This window comes from Amblyraja radiata, chromosome 25 (assembly GCF_010909765.2).
Source record: "Amblyraja radiata isolate CabotCenter1 chromosome 25, sAmbRad1.1.pri, whole genome shotgun sequence".
NCBI lineage: Eukaryota > Metazoa > Chordata > Chondrichthyes > Rajiformes > Rajidae > Amblyraja > Amblyraja radiata.
This window is the reverse complement of record NC_045980.1, coordinates 31,021,179-31,036,272: the sequence shown is the minus strand read 5'-3', so window position 1 is coordinate 31,036,272 and position 15,094 is coordinate 31,021,179. Positions and strand designations below refer to the sequence as shown.

At 42.0% G+C, this 15,094-nt stretch overlaps 1 protein-coding gene across 1 annotated transcript in view; it reads left to right on the top strand.

Annotated features, from left to right (window-relative positions):
• The first annotated feature begins 114 nt into the window (after positions 1-114).
• Positions 115-15,094, top strand: part of aldh2 (aldehyde dehydrogenase 2 family member) — a 29,008-nt gene continuing 14,028 nt past the window's right edge. Inside the window, exons 1-6 of the mRNA XM_033043716.1 lie at positions 115-441; positions 3,922-4,026; positions 6,272-6,412; positions 10,837-10,916; positions 13,760-13,871; positions 14,388-14,516. Coding sequence (XP_032899607.1) covers positions 331-441; positions 3,922-4,026; positions 6,272-6,412; positions 10,837-10,916; positions 13,760-13,871; positions 14,388-14,516 — 678 coding nt within the window. The 5' untranslated portion in view covers positions 115-330. The remainder of the gene's footprint in view (positions 442-3,921; positions 4,027-6,271; positions 6,413-10,836; positions 10,917-13,759; positions 13,872-14,387; positions 14,517-15,094) is intronic.

Genomic DNA, 15,094 nt, shown 5'->3' with positions numbered 1-15,094 from the left:
TACGCGGCCTGGGTTTGCCGGGCGGTACCATTTTGAGTGGTTTTATTTGGAAACAGGGTCAGCAAGATGTCCCAACTGACAGGTCCCAGAACACTTATTCTGAGCAAAGTCCGTCCTCTTCAAATATATGACGCAAAGCAACTTTAAATCTTGCTCCTTAGTTCCCCGTTTTGAGCTGTCAGTTTTGATTTAACAGCTCGCCATTGCTGGGCTGGGCTGGGCTGGGCTGAACCGGGCGGGCCAGTCCATCCTGTTTCCGTTCACCCTGCGTGTATTTTCTCCTTTTCGGTCGAGTAAACTGCAAGAGGAAGATAGGGAGAAACAAAAACAATGTTGCAGTCGGTGTTCTGCCGCTTGTCCAGGATCCCCAGAGTGAGGAGATACTCGGCGGCTGCCGCTATTCCAGCTCCGTCAACTCAGCCGGACATTCACTTCAACAAGGTAATGGGGAGCAGGAGCAAGCAATACTGAGTTTCACAGGCCAACTGCACCAACATATTTATTGCATACGGAGGCCAAAAAAAACCTAATTTGGCCGGTCTGAACCGGTTTGTAATGTAGCCAACCGTTTCACCCTGATATGTGGAAGGAACTGCAAATGCTGGAGGAACTCAGCAAATGAACTGCAGATACTGGATTAAGTCGAAGGTGTGAAATATATGCAAAAAAGTAACGATAATAAAGGCCTGTTTCCTTTATCATCGTCACTTTTTTTTTTTGCATATCTTTCATTCATTGTTCTTTATCTCGCCACACCACCGTCTATAGCACGTCAGGTCACTGGGTCATAGGGCTTGACGCACGGAGCCGCTCAGTCCATCTGGAGGACATCCATCCGTAACTTCCGGTATATGTTATTAATGCAAGAAACGCGTACTTTCCTACCTGTTTAAAAACCGCCAAAATGTAGAATTTTTGGGCTGAAAAAAATAGTGGACGTCGGGGTAAGTGTGAGAGACATGTACCCAACTTCAGAATTACAAAAGTGAAGCGAAATGAAGAGAAGCGAGAGCTGAAGTGACAACAGCAGCTAAAGTCCTTGGTGAACATTGGCTGTGCAGATATCGGAATTGAAAATATTGGGAATTATCGCGTTTGCTCACTGCATTTCATCAACAGTAAGGCATTATTTGTGTTTTTTCTTGATTCCTTTGGTATCTTAAAAAGTCTCAGAAGTGATAAATCTGGCTGTAAATTTTTCTTCAGATGCGTTTTCATTTTGTATGTAAAAACCCACTTGAGAACCATGGGCGATTTAAAAAAAATTACAGCCAGATTTATTACTTCTGAAACTTTTTAGATGCCAAAGGAATCAAGAAAAACACAAATAATGCGTGTTCTAATTCTGAGAATGCAAGGACTGATTAGGGATGTAGAAACAAACAACTGCAGATGCTAGTTGATACATAAAAGGACACAAAGTGCTGGAGTAACTTAGCAGGTCACGAAGCATCTCTGGAGAACATGGATTGGTGACATTTCGGATTGAGACCCTTCTTCAGGCTGATTGTAGGAGTGATGGAGAATAAAGCTGGAAAAGAGGAGAGGCAGGCTAAAGTATGGCAGGTAATAATAATGTGTAAGAAGGAACTGCAGATGCTGGTTTAAACCGAAGATAGACACAAAAAGCTGGAGTAACTCAGCGGGACAGGCAGCAGAGAAGGAATGGGTGGCGTTTTGGGTCGAGACCCTTCTTCAGACTTTAAGTTGTATAAGCAAGGGGATGTTTTGATAGACAGATGGTTAGAACAAAGACCAAAGATAAAAAATGAATATTCATCGTGGCTTTGTGCATAGGGAATCATGTTTCAATAAATTTAGACTTTTTTTAAAGAGATTACCAAGAGGATTCATGAGTGCAGGGAGTAGAAGTTGTCTACATGGACTTTAGCCAGTCCATTGATATGGTCCATAGGAGGCTGGAAAATGGTGCTATATTGGACAGTGAAGAAGGTTGGCTAGGTTTACAACATCAGATTGTTCAATTGGGAAAGTGAGCAACAGAATGGCCAATAGAATTTAACTTGGACAAGTAGGAAAGTTAAATGAGCCCAGAACATAACACAATGCATGGTAGAGCACTTGGGAGAGAAGTTGAACAAAGAGATCTAGTGGTATAAGTACATAGTTCACCTAAAGTGGCAACACGGGCAATTAGGGTGGTGAAGAAGGCATATGGCTTCCTTCATCAGCTGCGGCATTGATTACATAATTTGGGATGTCATGTTACAGTTGTACAAATCATTGGTTAGTCTGTACTTGGGAGTATTATGTACAGTTCTGGTCGCCGTAGTTTAGAAAGGATGTGATTAAGCTAGAGAAAATGCAGAAAATATTCACACGGATGTTGTCTGGATTTGAGTGCTTGAGTTATAATGAGGGATTGGATAGACTGGGGCAGATTTTTCTGGAGTGAAGGGAGCTGAGGGGTGACCTTTTAGAGGTATATAAAAATCATATGGGGCAAAGATAAGGTAGATTGTTATAGTCTATTTCCCATGATAGAGGAGTGTAAAACTAGAGGTCATAAGTTTACGGTGGGAGGAAGAGGTTTCAAGAGGATCTTAAGGGTATTTTTTTTCAAGCAGAGAACGGTGAGCTTACGGCATGAACTACCAGAGGTGGTGGTAGAAGCAGCTGCAATTACAATGTTTAAAAACATTTGCACAGGTATATGGCTGGGAAAGGTTCAGAAGGATAAGGCCAAATGCGGATACATGGGGTCTTAGCCATTTTAGTTGCCAATGGGTAGGTTGTATGAAAGGCCCTATTTCCAAGCTGTGTGATGTGATGAATTTATAAATGTACACATTTCTACAGACAGGCTCAGGCACAAACAGCTGTCTTGCAATTTGGTTATATTTAGATCTAATTTTGGTCTCGGCAAGATCTTGTTATCCAAACATATAAATGCATTTCATCTTGAATATACTAAATTACTGAGTCTGTTAGAATAGAGAATTTGAACTTTGCAACTTGCTGAGCCGGGACTTTTTTCCTCAACTGAATTCTAAATCATTGATTTTTTTGTGTTTGCTCCTGGTTCAAGAGTCAAAAAGAAGTTTTTAAATGAATGATTATCTGAGATTGTGTTCTTTTTTTGAATCTTGCTGGAATAATTTGTTTTCTACCTTGAAGTTTGTATAATGTAGCCAGATGGATATGAAGATGATTCCAAACCTGTCACCTCCATATAAACATGTTTGGTTGGAACTCCGTTATTGCAGTAAAAGAACATTTTTATCAGGCCTTTTAACATTAATTTTATCTCTTTCAGCAATAAACCAAATATGCCAAAATACACTAAAAAGCTGTGGGGTCTGCTTGGTTTTGAAGCATTATTGTAAACTGTTTCGCGGATAGGTGCCCCAAATGGACAAGTACAAGTATACCAAAAAAAAAGTAAAAGTGGTTTTCTTGCTTTCTCCCTCTTTCCCCTCCCCTTTCCCAGCTCTCCCACCAGCCTATTGTCTCCGCCTCTTCCTTTCTATTTCCCGCCCCCCCCCCCGAAATCTGTCTGAAGAAGGGTCTCGACCCGAAACGTCACCTATTCCTTCTCTCCATAGATGCTGCCTCACCCGCTGAGTTTCTCCAGCATTTTTTGTCTAGCTTTAATTTTCTAATATAATTGAGCTATTAACAAATCATAAACATCTATAGCACCCTTTTTATGTGCTTGCTTCTCACAGGTAATGTTTGAACATTTTTAGCAGGATATTAGAGACAGGTATATTCACAGGATGTATGTTGTTGACCTTTCATATTTGAGTACAGAACCCAATGACAAATTGATTCCTCATGTTGTACAAGATGCACTGGAGACAGAAAAGACAAATTATAGAATCACTTCTGAGTTTTGTGCTGCTGTTATTGTATATCCCATGCTCAACAAACGATAGCCACCTTTCTTTCCTGTTGCAGATTTTTATTAATAATGAATGGCATGACGCTGTCAGTAAGAAAACATTCCCCACCATCAATCCTACCACAGGGGAAATCATCTGTCAAGTTGCTGAAGGAGATAAGGTAATTTGTTTCCTTAGATTTGATATTGCTTATAAACCCAAGTCCTGACAGTTAAACTGAATGCTTCTTACATGTCCCTTTCATGTTGAATTATTTGAAGAAATTGTGGAGATTTGTGAAAAAACTGATTGTTCACCGTGGAATGCTGCAACCATAAGCCTTTCCACTGACTCTAGTCTGAAGAAGAGTCTTAGACCAAAACGTCACCCATTCGTTCTCTCCAGAAATGCTGCCTGGGCTACTCCAGCATTTTATGTCTATCTTCAAGAGAAAATGCTTCAAATGTCTTAAATTGTAACAGTAATTTTACATGAAACACAAATAAGCATTCCTGATGGCCTCTTGCATTTCTGATGGCCCGGGACTCTTGCACTGAGGCTGCTCCATGGCCGAAGCTGCAGCGAGCAACTCGCCAGCCCGTCAAACACTCGCCAGCCCCTGCTCCCCGTCCGCATCTGCCGCCGCCACTGCTTCTGCTTCCCTCCCTCCCTCCGCCAGGGGTCTCCAACACTCACGACCAGGTTGTTCAGAGCACAGTAGCACCTCGTCCAAAGCCGGAGGCATTGAAACATGTCTAGCCAAAAAAGTGGGGCCCCCCCGGTTCCACGGTCCGGTCCGTGTCTTTCAATGTAAATTTGCATGGGGACATGCTTTGGAGGTGTGTGACGGTTCGGTCAAGTTAGAATAACAGAAAATAAGAATGCTGCTGTCTTGTCAACAGACGCGCACACCAGCAGTTGATATTAGTTTTGGAATTCTCGTTGATCACAGAATTTCTCATGACAGAGCGTGAGAAATTTGTGATCAGCGTGAGAGCGTGAGAATTGGGCAAAATGCGTGATTCTCATGCTCTATGTGTGAGAGTTGGCAGCTCTGCCTCAATCCTACCTCAATTATTCTTCATTTGACAACTCCCTATAGTAACCCTGCACATCACTAATTCCAACACCATTGCATCCTTCAGGGATGAGACGAAAACTGCACAGACTACTCCGTGGCCCTGCACAATCTCGGCAGGACTTTGTTACATTTGATTATGGAGCAGGAAAAGTAAAACTGCTAGAGTGCAGTCATTTTAAGTCATGTAACGTGCCACAAGGAAGTGTTACGGCTTCAACTATTTACAATCTATATTAAAGATTTTGTATAAAAGAAGAATCTTTTTATTCATTCAAGGGATGTGGTCTTTGCAGGCTGAGCCAGCATCTAATTGTCCATTCCTAATTGACTTGAGAAGGTGTAGGAAGGAACTGTAGATGCTGGTTTAAACCGAAGATAGACAAAAAAAAAGCTGGAGTAACTCAGAGGAACAACCAGCATCTATGGTGGGAAGGAATGGATGACGTTTCGGGTAGCGACCCTTCTTCAGTCTGAAGAACAATCTCGACCCGAAACATTACCCATTTCTTCTATCCAAAAATGCTGCCTGTCCCGCTGGGTTACTCTAGCATTTTGTGTCTATCTTTGGTGAAAACCAGCATCTGCAGTTCCTTCCTACACTCTTTTTGAAAGCTGGTTTTCAAATTTGAACCCCATTTAAAATCAATTATGTTAACATCCCTTGAAACTCTAAAGCAAAAAGGACAAATGCAAGGAAGCCCTGCTACATCTTTTAATTGGTCACCAGCTGCGGTATTGTGCTGATTCAAGGTCCCATTTAAAAAAAAAAAAAAATTTCAAGGCCTTTAAGAAGATGCAAAGATGATTAACTGGAATGACATCAGAAAATAAATTGTCTTGTGGAAGGATTGGAGATTTTTATTTTGTTAGTGCAAAGGAAGTAAAAGGTAAATTTGAAATATTCATAGTTGATAGAGTGAATACAGTACCAACTGTTGCTTGAGACTGAAGGATTGGTAACCAGAAGACATGGATTAAACAATTAAGTGAAAGATCCAGGGGAGTTGTGAGGTTTGGCTAGGTGGAAACTATACAGCTGGATATCATCTAGAATGCACTCTGTAAGTTGGTATTAGAAGCAATATTAATAAAGGATTGGTGAGGAACATTTGCAAAGACACAGGGAATAGCTATTTCTTAATGTCCCCACAGGTAAGGTGCGCTGAATGATCTCTTTCTCTTCTGGACTATGTTTCTCTGGACCATCTTGACGACAATAAAAGTGGTTTACAAGTGGCAAGGACATAATTAACAGTGGTGTACAATAGCGCGTGTGTCTGTGAACTGTCTGATGCAGTCCTGTCCTGTGCTCACCTATTGCAATCTGCTTTTGATTTATCTGCAGGCTGACGTGGAGAAGGCGGTGAAGGCCGCAAAAGATGCATTTAAACTTGGATCACCTTGGCGATTAACAGATGCATCAGCAAGAGGGTTACTTTTAAACCGCCTTGCTGACCTCATTGAGCGTGACAAAGCATACTTAGCGGTTGGTGTTTGCATTGAAACTTGTCATTTTCTTGAGCTATTCAGTTTCCTTTCTGCCATAATATGTTCAAAAAACATTGTCAAAACACTTCATATGAATTTAAAGTAACTTGGGGTGCATAAACTTTCTTTGCTTTACCTGGTTTCCTTGATGTATTATTATCACCCAATGTACTGTAAGAGTAGGTGTGGTTTGTGAGTTTTTTAGTTTAGTTTAGACATAGAGTGCAAAAACAAGCCCTTCGGCCCAGCGAGACCACATCGACCAGCGATCCTCGTACATTAACGCTATCCTACACACACTAGGGACAATTTACAATTTTACTAAGCCCATTAGCCTACGAACCTGTACGTACATCTTTGGAGTGTGTGAGGAAACCGGTGCTCCCGGAGGTCAAGGGATGAACATACAAACTCCATACAGACAGCGCCCGTAGTCAGGATTGAACCCAGGTCTCTAGCGCTGTAAAGCAGCAACTCTACCGCTGCACCACCATGCCACATATCGAGTTGTTTTATATTTAGATCTAAAGACAGGTAAGAAAGGTTTAGAAGGATGTGGGCAAATGGTACTGGCCACGTTGACAACATCTACCATCCTGCCCACATCCATCCTCTTGATTGCCTCAGCCAGGTTGCTGAGAAGGGAAGAGATACTCGTGGTTTCCTGGGCAAGTACCATGAGAAGGGATGTGATGAGTGGAGATGGAGATGTGAACAATGGAGCAGGTAAGGGGATCAGCCCCTTCAAAGTACTGGGAGGGGTAGATGTGTTGGTGGAATCCTGTTGAAAGTAGTGGAAATTAGGAATGATCAGCAGTTGATTGTGGATGTTTTAGTTTTATTTAGTTTTAGTTTTAAAGATACAGCAAGGAAACAGGCCCTTCGGCCCACCGGGTCCGTGCCGACCAGCGATCCCCGCACATTAACACTATCCTACACCACTCGGGACAATTTATTTACATTTACCAAGCCAATTAACCTACAAACCTGGACGTCTTTGGAATGTGGGAGGGAACCGAAGATCTCGGAGAAAATCCACGCAGGTCACGGGGAGAACGTACAGACAGCACCCGTAATCGGTCTCCAGCACTGCATTCGATGTAAGGCAGCAACTCTACCGCTGCGCCACCATGAGAGGAAGGAGAAAACAAGAGGAAACGCAATTACTGTTCTAGCTGGGAGGAGAAGAGTTGAGGGCAAAAGTACAGAAATAAAAAAATGCTGCAGCTGACGGCCCTGTCAACTTTGGAAATTTAGGTTGGCAACTGTAGCCCTTATCCTCTCTCAGATATTCCCTGTTTTCTTTAATCCTCTCCCTTTCTATAACCATGGTTTTCTAGTTCTGATGAAAAGCCCTTATTGTGAAACATTGACTTTGATTCCCCTCCCCCCACTGAATTGCCAAGTGCTTCCAGCATTTTCTGTTTGTTTTGCATCATTACGTTACAACACAAATATGCCATATGGCTCGTTGGATTACACGTTGATACACTGCAGAACGATTCCCCTCCTTATTTCCTTGAGGCCCTGTATCGCTGGTTTCGCTGGCCCGCGGCAGCCGGCAGCCTGAAGCCGCGGTCTGCAGAGCTCCAGATGGCGCGGCGTCCGCAGCCCGGGATCCCTCGTGGGGGACCCGGGGGAAGAAGAAGCCATCACGGCCGGCCCGCGGCCAACTTCTACCGCGGGTGCGGCATGGACTTACCATCACCCCTGGAGGGGAGCTTCGACCATCGGCCCTGCGGTCTGCGGTGCTTCTGGCTGCGGCGCGGCGGGAACCTTAAATCTTCGACCGCCGGCCTGCGGCCTACACCAACCTGAAGCCGCGGTCTCCGGTGGGGAAGAGCCGATCCTGGACTTACTTTGACTTTGTCCCTTACCATCTGGACGCCCGCAGCAACGGCTGCGGAGGGTGGAGGTCCCGACCACGGGGGAAAATGGAGGAGGACTGGCCAAGTTCTGTGCCTTCCACCACAGTGATGAATGCTGTGGTGGATGTTTGTGTTACATTTTTATTGTGGTTGTGTGTTCTTTATTATTGTACCGCTGCTGACAACCCAAATACCACCGACCCTGGTTGTGGCAAATACATTCTATCAATTCAATTCTATCAATCACATGCAGATCAGTTCAACTTCTGATTCTTCTGTCACTGTCTTACACCAAGGGAAAAATTGCAGGAACCTTTTATTTACTTTAGGAATGTGGTAGGAACGGAGTCAGGGGATATGGGGAGAAGGCAGGAACGGGGTACTGATTGGGGATGATCAGCCATGATCACATTGAATGGCGGTGCTGGCTCGAAGGTCCGAATGGCCTACTCCTGCACCTCTTGTCTATTGTCTAAACCAGAGCAACCAGTGCAAACGTGCACGATCATGTGCTGGCTCCACACAGACAGAACAACTCCACAAACACTTAATAAACTCAATGCCATATAGGACAATCCACAACTGACATAATGCGTTTGCATTCTATACTATCTATTAAATCTTCTGCTTTTACCAGCCTTAGCTGCTCCCTACAACACTTCCAAACCTCTACCATGGCAGCAGGAGTATGGAAACACCAGCACTTCAAAGGTTTCAAAGGTCTTTTATTGTCACACGTACCAATTAAGGTACAGTGATATGCGAATTACCATACAGCCAAATGGGGAAAAAGCAACAAGACACACAACAACATAAAAGTTAACATAAACATCCACCACAGCAGATTCCCCAGGTTCCTTACTGTGATGGAAGGTAAAAAGTCCAAACTTCTTCCTCTTTATTCTCCTACGTCGGGCGGTCGAAGCCACCTCGTCAGGGCGATCGAAACTCCCGCGTAGGGGCGGTCGTATATCCCACGGCGTAGATTTCCCGAAGTTGGTCTCTAACCAGAGATCGCGGGCTCCATGATGTTAAGTCCACAAGCATCCACGGTTGGAGCTCCGAGGTCGACCCCAAGCAAAGGGATCGCGAGCTCCGCGATGGTAAGTCCGCAGACTCCCACGAAGGAGCTTTAGGAAGACAACTTTCCACAATCTTTTGAACGATGGTATGGATGGGTAGCAAAAGCTGGCCGTGTCTGTGGTGCCATGACCTAAATTAATCAATTGTATTTGCATAGTTTCCCTGTCAATGTATCTACGCTGGCAACTACCTCTCATGAACACATTCCTACCACTTGCTAGTCCTTTATTAATGCAAAAATGCTCTTCTCAAGTAACAAAACTGTAATTCGGAAACCAAATGTAAATTGCTGATAATGTAAATGCATAGTCGTTTGCCAAAAGTTGTGTTACCACATTTAACAAATTGAAGGTGGATTAATTCATTAAGATTTGTACATCAAATGACATTAGATTGTGCAGTGGTAGATAAAAATGCTGGAGAAACTCAGCGAGTGAAGCAGGAATAGGTGACGTTTCGGGTTGAGACCCTTCTTCAGACTGATATTAGATTCTTCAGTGAGTTCTTGCATGTCCAGACATAATCTTCCAAATTTCTAAAACATAAGGAATTAAATCCTCTTGTTAATGTCTGTAAAATACTCAATCGTGAATGGAGTTAAAACAGTTGTGACTCTGGCACCAGTCTGAATCGTTCAACAATATTGCGCTTGGTGAAATGTTTTGGGCAGAAATGTTCGCTAAAATGTTTTGACTCTGAACCACATTAGGAAAGTTTAGTGAAGCTTGGTCAGAGAGACAGGTTTTAAGGCTATGAAAGAATTTACAAAGAAGGATGAGAATTTTAAAATTCAAGCCCTTTGCATGATTTGAAGCTTAATCCACAGTAGATCTGTAACCAGAAGTATGGTGGCAATTAAACTTGATTTTGAGTTAGGATATAGGACATTTGAATTTGGCGGCTGGATATTTGGCCATCAGAGAATCAGAGAAGCTGACAGATATGATTGCTGGATGTTAATGACATGCAACTAAAACCTGATATTCAACTTCTGTTGAGTGATATCTGGGGCAGCAATTTGAATAAATTGCAGTTTCAGAAGTAAAGGTATGGAAATATGAACATAAACATGTATGGAAATATGAAGATAAACATGTAAACCTGCTGAGATGCCTTTAAGTTAAGTGTTCCACAATGTTGATACATACTTTTTCCTAGGCGTGCACAGCCTAAAGTTGTAGGACAACTTGTTCTATTTGATCTTATTTCATTGTGCACGCCAGGTTGATTGCATTCGTTGAAACAGTGCGGACCACGTGACGGTTGCGATCTCCCACCCCTTGATACATACCATGAGGTGACGGGCATTTTGTTGATACTGTGGTGCTTTTTGGTATTTTAGTTGAAAGACTATGCATGGTAGAAATTTGAGGATCAGTAGGAGCTAATGCCAGAAAGGGCAGTTCTAACCTGATCTGATATAAAAAAAATAATTGTTAATATTATTTCCATTCTGGATTTTATTTTTCAGTCATTGGAGACATTGGACAATGGAAAACCATACCACATTGCCTATATGGTAGACCTAGATTTGGTTATTAAATGCATCAGGTATGTGCGCTACATTTCATTTCTATTTTTTCCTTTTGTGAGAGGTTTTCCTGTGCATATAAAAATAATATTCTCCATATATAATGCAAAAGGAAGAATTACAGATATTTAGTTTATTACCAAGGTACATGAAAATATTTTGTTTACATCCAATCCAGTCAAACAAAAGACTTTATATGAATACAATCAAGTCATCCACAGTACACAGATAAAAAACAAAGGGTACAACATTTAGTGCAGGATATGATCTGATTAAAGATGGTTCAAAGCTCTCCAATAGATGGGAATTCAGGACTGGACTGTAGCTAATGAAAGGACTGTTCAGTTGTATGAAAAGAGCTGGGAAAAAACTGTCCCTGAATCTGGACGTACGCATATCAGACTTCTGTACCTCTTGCCTGATGGAAGAGGGAGTGACCAATGTGAGACTGGTCCTTGGTTATACTGGTGGCCTTGCCGAGGCTGCATGATGTGTAGATGGAAGGGAGGTTTGTTTGCGTGATGGTCTGGGCTACATCCACAATTCTCTGCAATTTCTTGCAGTCTTTTTTGGATAGAGCAGTTCCCAAAAAAGGTTGTGATGCATCCTGATAAAATGCTTTTATGCAGAAGTTGGTGAGGGTTGTTAGGGATATGCTGAACTTCCGAGGTAGACACAAAATGCTGGAGTAACTCAGCGGGTCAGGCAGCATCTCTGGAGGGAAGGAATGGGTGACATTTCGGGTTGTGTCTACCTTCAATTTAAATCAGCATCTTTCCTACACATGCTGAACTTTCTAAGTATTCCATTTGGAATATTTTGGAGGACCAAGAAACCAAACCAAGAACTAAGGAAGCAGAGGCGTTGACGTACTTTCCTGGCCATAGCTTCAATGTGGCTGGTCCAGGACAAATTACTGAGATACACATGCCTAGGAATGTGAGGCTTTCAGCCATCTCTACTTTCGCACCATCAGTGTAAGCAATGGTGTGTGTACTGCTGCACTTGCTGAAGTTCATGACAATATCCTTTGCCTTGCCGATATTGAGGGAGAGAATACTCTCGGCAGCGAATTCCAGATTCCAACCAAAGTCTGTGTTGGTTGTTTTAACAGGGCTTGCTACAGAAATTGATGAGTCGATATAGAAAACCAAGGAAAGTGTAGGTTGGAGAACTGAATGATGACCAGAATTTGAATATCGGTCAACTTTATTGAGTCTGTGCTGACCAGCGATTACTAGCACACTAGGGACAATTTTTAATTTTTACCAAAGTCAATTAACCTACAAACCTGTATGTCTGGAGTGTGGGAGGAAAGCGATGAAAACCCAAGCGGTAACAGAGAGAACGTAAAACTCCGTACTGTTAGCACCCTTAGTCAGGATCGAACCCACGTCTCTGGCACTGTCAGGCAGCAACTCTACCACCGCACCCTTGCTGTGCTGCCCCTTGTGCCACTGTGCCCACCCTCTTGCATCCCTAACCTTAGCTTGGCATCTGAGCTGCATCTGGTCCAAGTAAATGTTGCTAAGTGGTTCAACGCCCTGAATTTCAACCATGCACGGATTGCTCTGGAAGGTTCCAAATTTCACCCAGTTTTTGCATTGAACAACTTCAACATTGAGAATGTAAGCACAAGGAACTGCAGATACGAGTTTATGAAAAATGGACAAAAAAAGTGCAGGGGTAATTTAGTGGATCAGTGACCTGCAGAGTTATTCCAACATGTTTTGTGTTTTATTTCAATATTAAGTTCACTCGTTTCCGCTCAGCAAAATGATACCCAAATGAATCCCAGCGGAGTCTGGGTTTTTTTTTTGTATGGGATTCATGGATCATTATTCCAGTCCTACTTTGGTCCCCTCTCTCATCTTATTTGCCAGAATTTAATGACTGTATGGATGCAATTTACTATCAACATGCCTCATTTCTCCACTGTTCCCATTTAATACCAAATCTCGTTGCACATATGTGCAATGACAATAAAAAGATATTATTATTAATTTCCACTTTGTTCTATCAACTTCACGTGGTCTATATCCACATTATGTCCACCGACTCCCACTGCTACCTTGCCTGCACTTTATCTCTCTCAGCTTCTAATGAAATATTCTATATCGGACAATACAACAACATTATCCATAATTATATTATATTTCTCTTCTCTGCAGTTAGCTTCTCAACTTTAGCTGTTCCATTTTCAGAATGCGTCAGTGTGGTCCACAAGTATGAATTTGACCATCCGATCATCTGTCACTTCTATTCCCCATCCCAATTCTGCTCTAACCTTTTTGTATCTTCGGCCTCCGATGCTAATCCGGTGTTGCTCAAAGGTAAGTTTGGGAAACAGCATCTCGTAGTTCGGTTGGGCATATTGTAGATTTTTTTTCAGTCTGAAGAAGGGTCTCGACCCGAAATGTCGTCCATTTCTTCTCTCCAGAGATGCTGCCTCACCCGTTGAGTTACACCAGCATTTTGTGTCTACCTTGTAGATTTTTTTATTCCAACATGTGGTTCAACAGTCTGAGATCATTTCTCTACTGTTCCCATTTAATACTAAATGCAGCTCCGATCTCCCAGCCACTTTTTAATGGAATAAAATCCCTTTTACATTTTTTTTAAATTCCCAAGTTTCTTTTGGCTTAGAACCTATTCTGTTGTTTGTCTGATTTTTGAGAAGTCACTCACACGGATGCTGCCTGTCCAGCTAAGAACTTCCACCATTGTTTTTGTATTACATTTGTTTTTGTATGAGGTTTCTCTTTATTGGAGATCTCTATAAATGCACACTGCACAACTTTGTCAAAGTATAATGGCAAAGTAATAAAAGATTTTTTAATCGCTTCTGATTTTTTTTAAATAGGTACTATGCAGGCTGGGCTGATAAATACCATGGCAAAACTATTCCCATTGATGGAGACTATTTCTGCTATACACGTCATGAACCAGTTGGCGTGTGTGGTCAAATCATCCCGGTGAGTGAACAATGGGAACAAATTTGAAAGAAAGTGAAGAAATATTTATCTCCATTAAAAGTGAAATTATCAGGGTACTGTGGTACCACATTGTTGTACTTCTCACAAATTTTTTTTTTTAATTTAAAAAAGTGAAATTATTCGATTCACGATTCACACTGTATCCTGAATATCGTTTTTGCATGTTTGTGAAGACATCTTATTAAGAAAAAATGTTTAGTTTGTATCTTTACTGTTTAAATAGTTACTACTTTAAACACACTTGTATTCTAACCAAACATTATAATTGCCTTGTTTTAAAAACTGAGAAGCATGTTAGCTATTGTAGTAGTCTGAATAGCTGAAGATGCATGATTTCTAGTTTCCCTTAATTAAGGTATTGTTTGCATGTTGTTAATGACATTAGTAGTTCATTTATCAATAGCCCTCAAAGTAATAGAATTGACCTGCTTCATTTGAAATGTAATAATTATTAACATTTGTGACTTTAAAAAAAATTCCAATCTTTCTTTTCAGTGGAATTTTCCATTGGCAATGCAGTCCTGGAAACTGGGACCAGCCTTGGCAACTGGAAATGTGGTGGTGATGAAGCTGGCAGAGCAGACCCCACTAACGGCCCTCTATGTGGCAAGTTTGATCAAAGAGGTTGGTCCATAGTATTAAGTTGATTGTGTTAAAGTTAAACAATGTGCAGATATAACTAATTTCTAAGAATTACATCTGCATTTGCGATTTTACACATTTGTGCCTGTTTCTTTTAGTTTTCTGATTTGACCTTATCGGAGCAAACATTGACATTGGTACATCATGGAAAGTTTACAATGGGACTGGTGTATCTCAAGCACTGGGTAGAAACGGTGGAAGGTAGTGGACTTCAAATGGGGGTGGTTGGAGAAAGCATCCTGTTTGCCTACTAGATTTTCACTTACTGTAACTGCAGGAAAAATGTTCCCGATGTTGGGGGCGTTCAGAACCATGGGTCACAGTTTAAGAATAAAGGGGCGGGGCAGTAAGATGAGACTGAGAGATGAGAAGAACTTTTTTCACACAGAGAGTGGTGAATCTCTGGAACTCCCTGCCGCAGAGGGTAGTCGAGGCCAGTTCATTGGCTATATTTAAGAGGGAGTTAGATGTGGCCCTTGTGGCTAAGGGGATCAGAGGGTATGGAGAGAAGGCAGGTACGGGATACTGAGTTGGATGATCAGCCATGATCATATTGAATG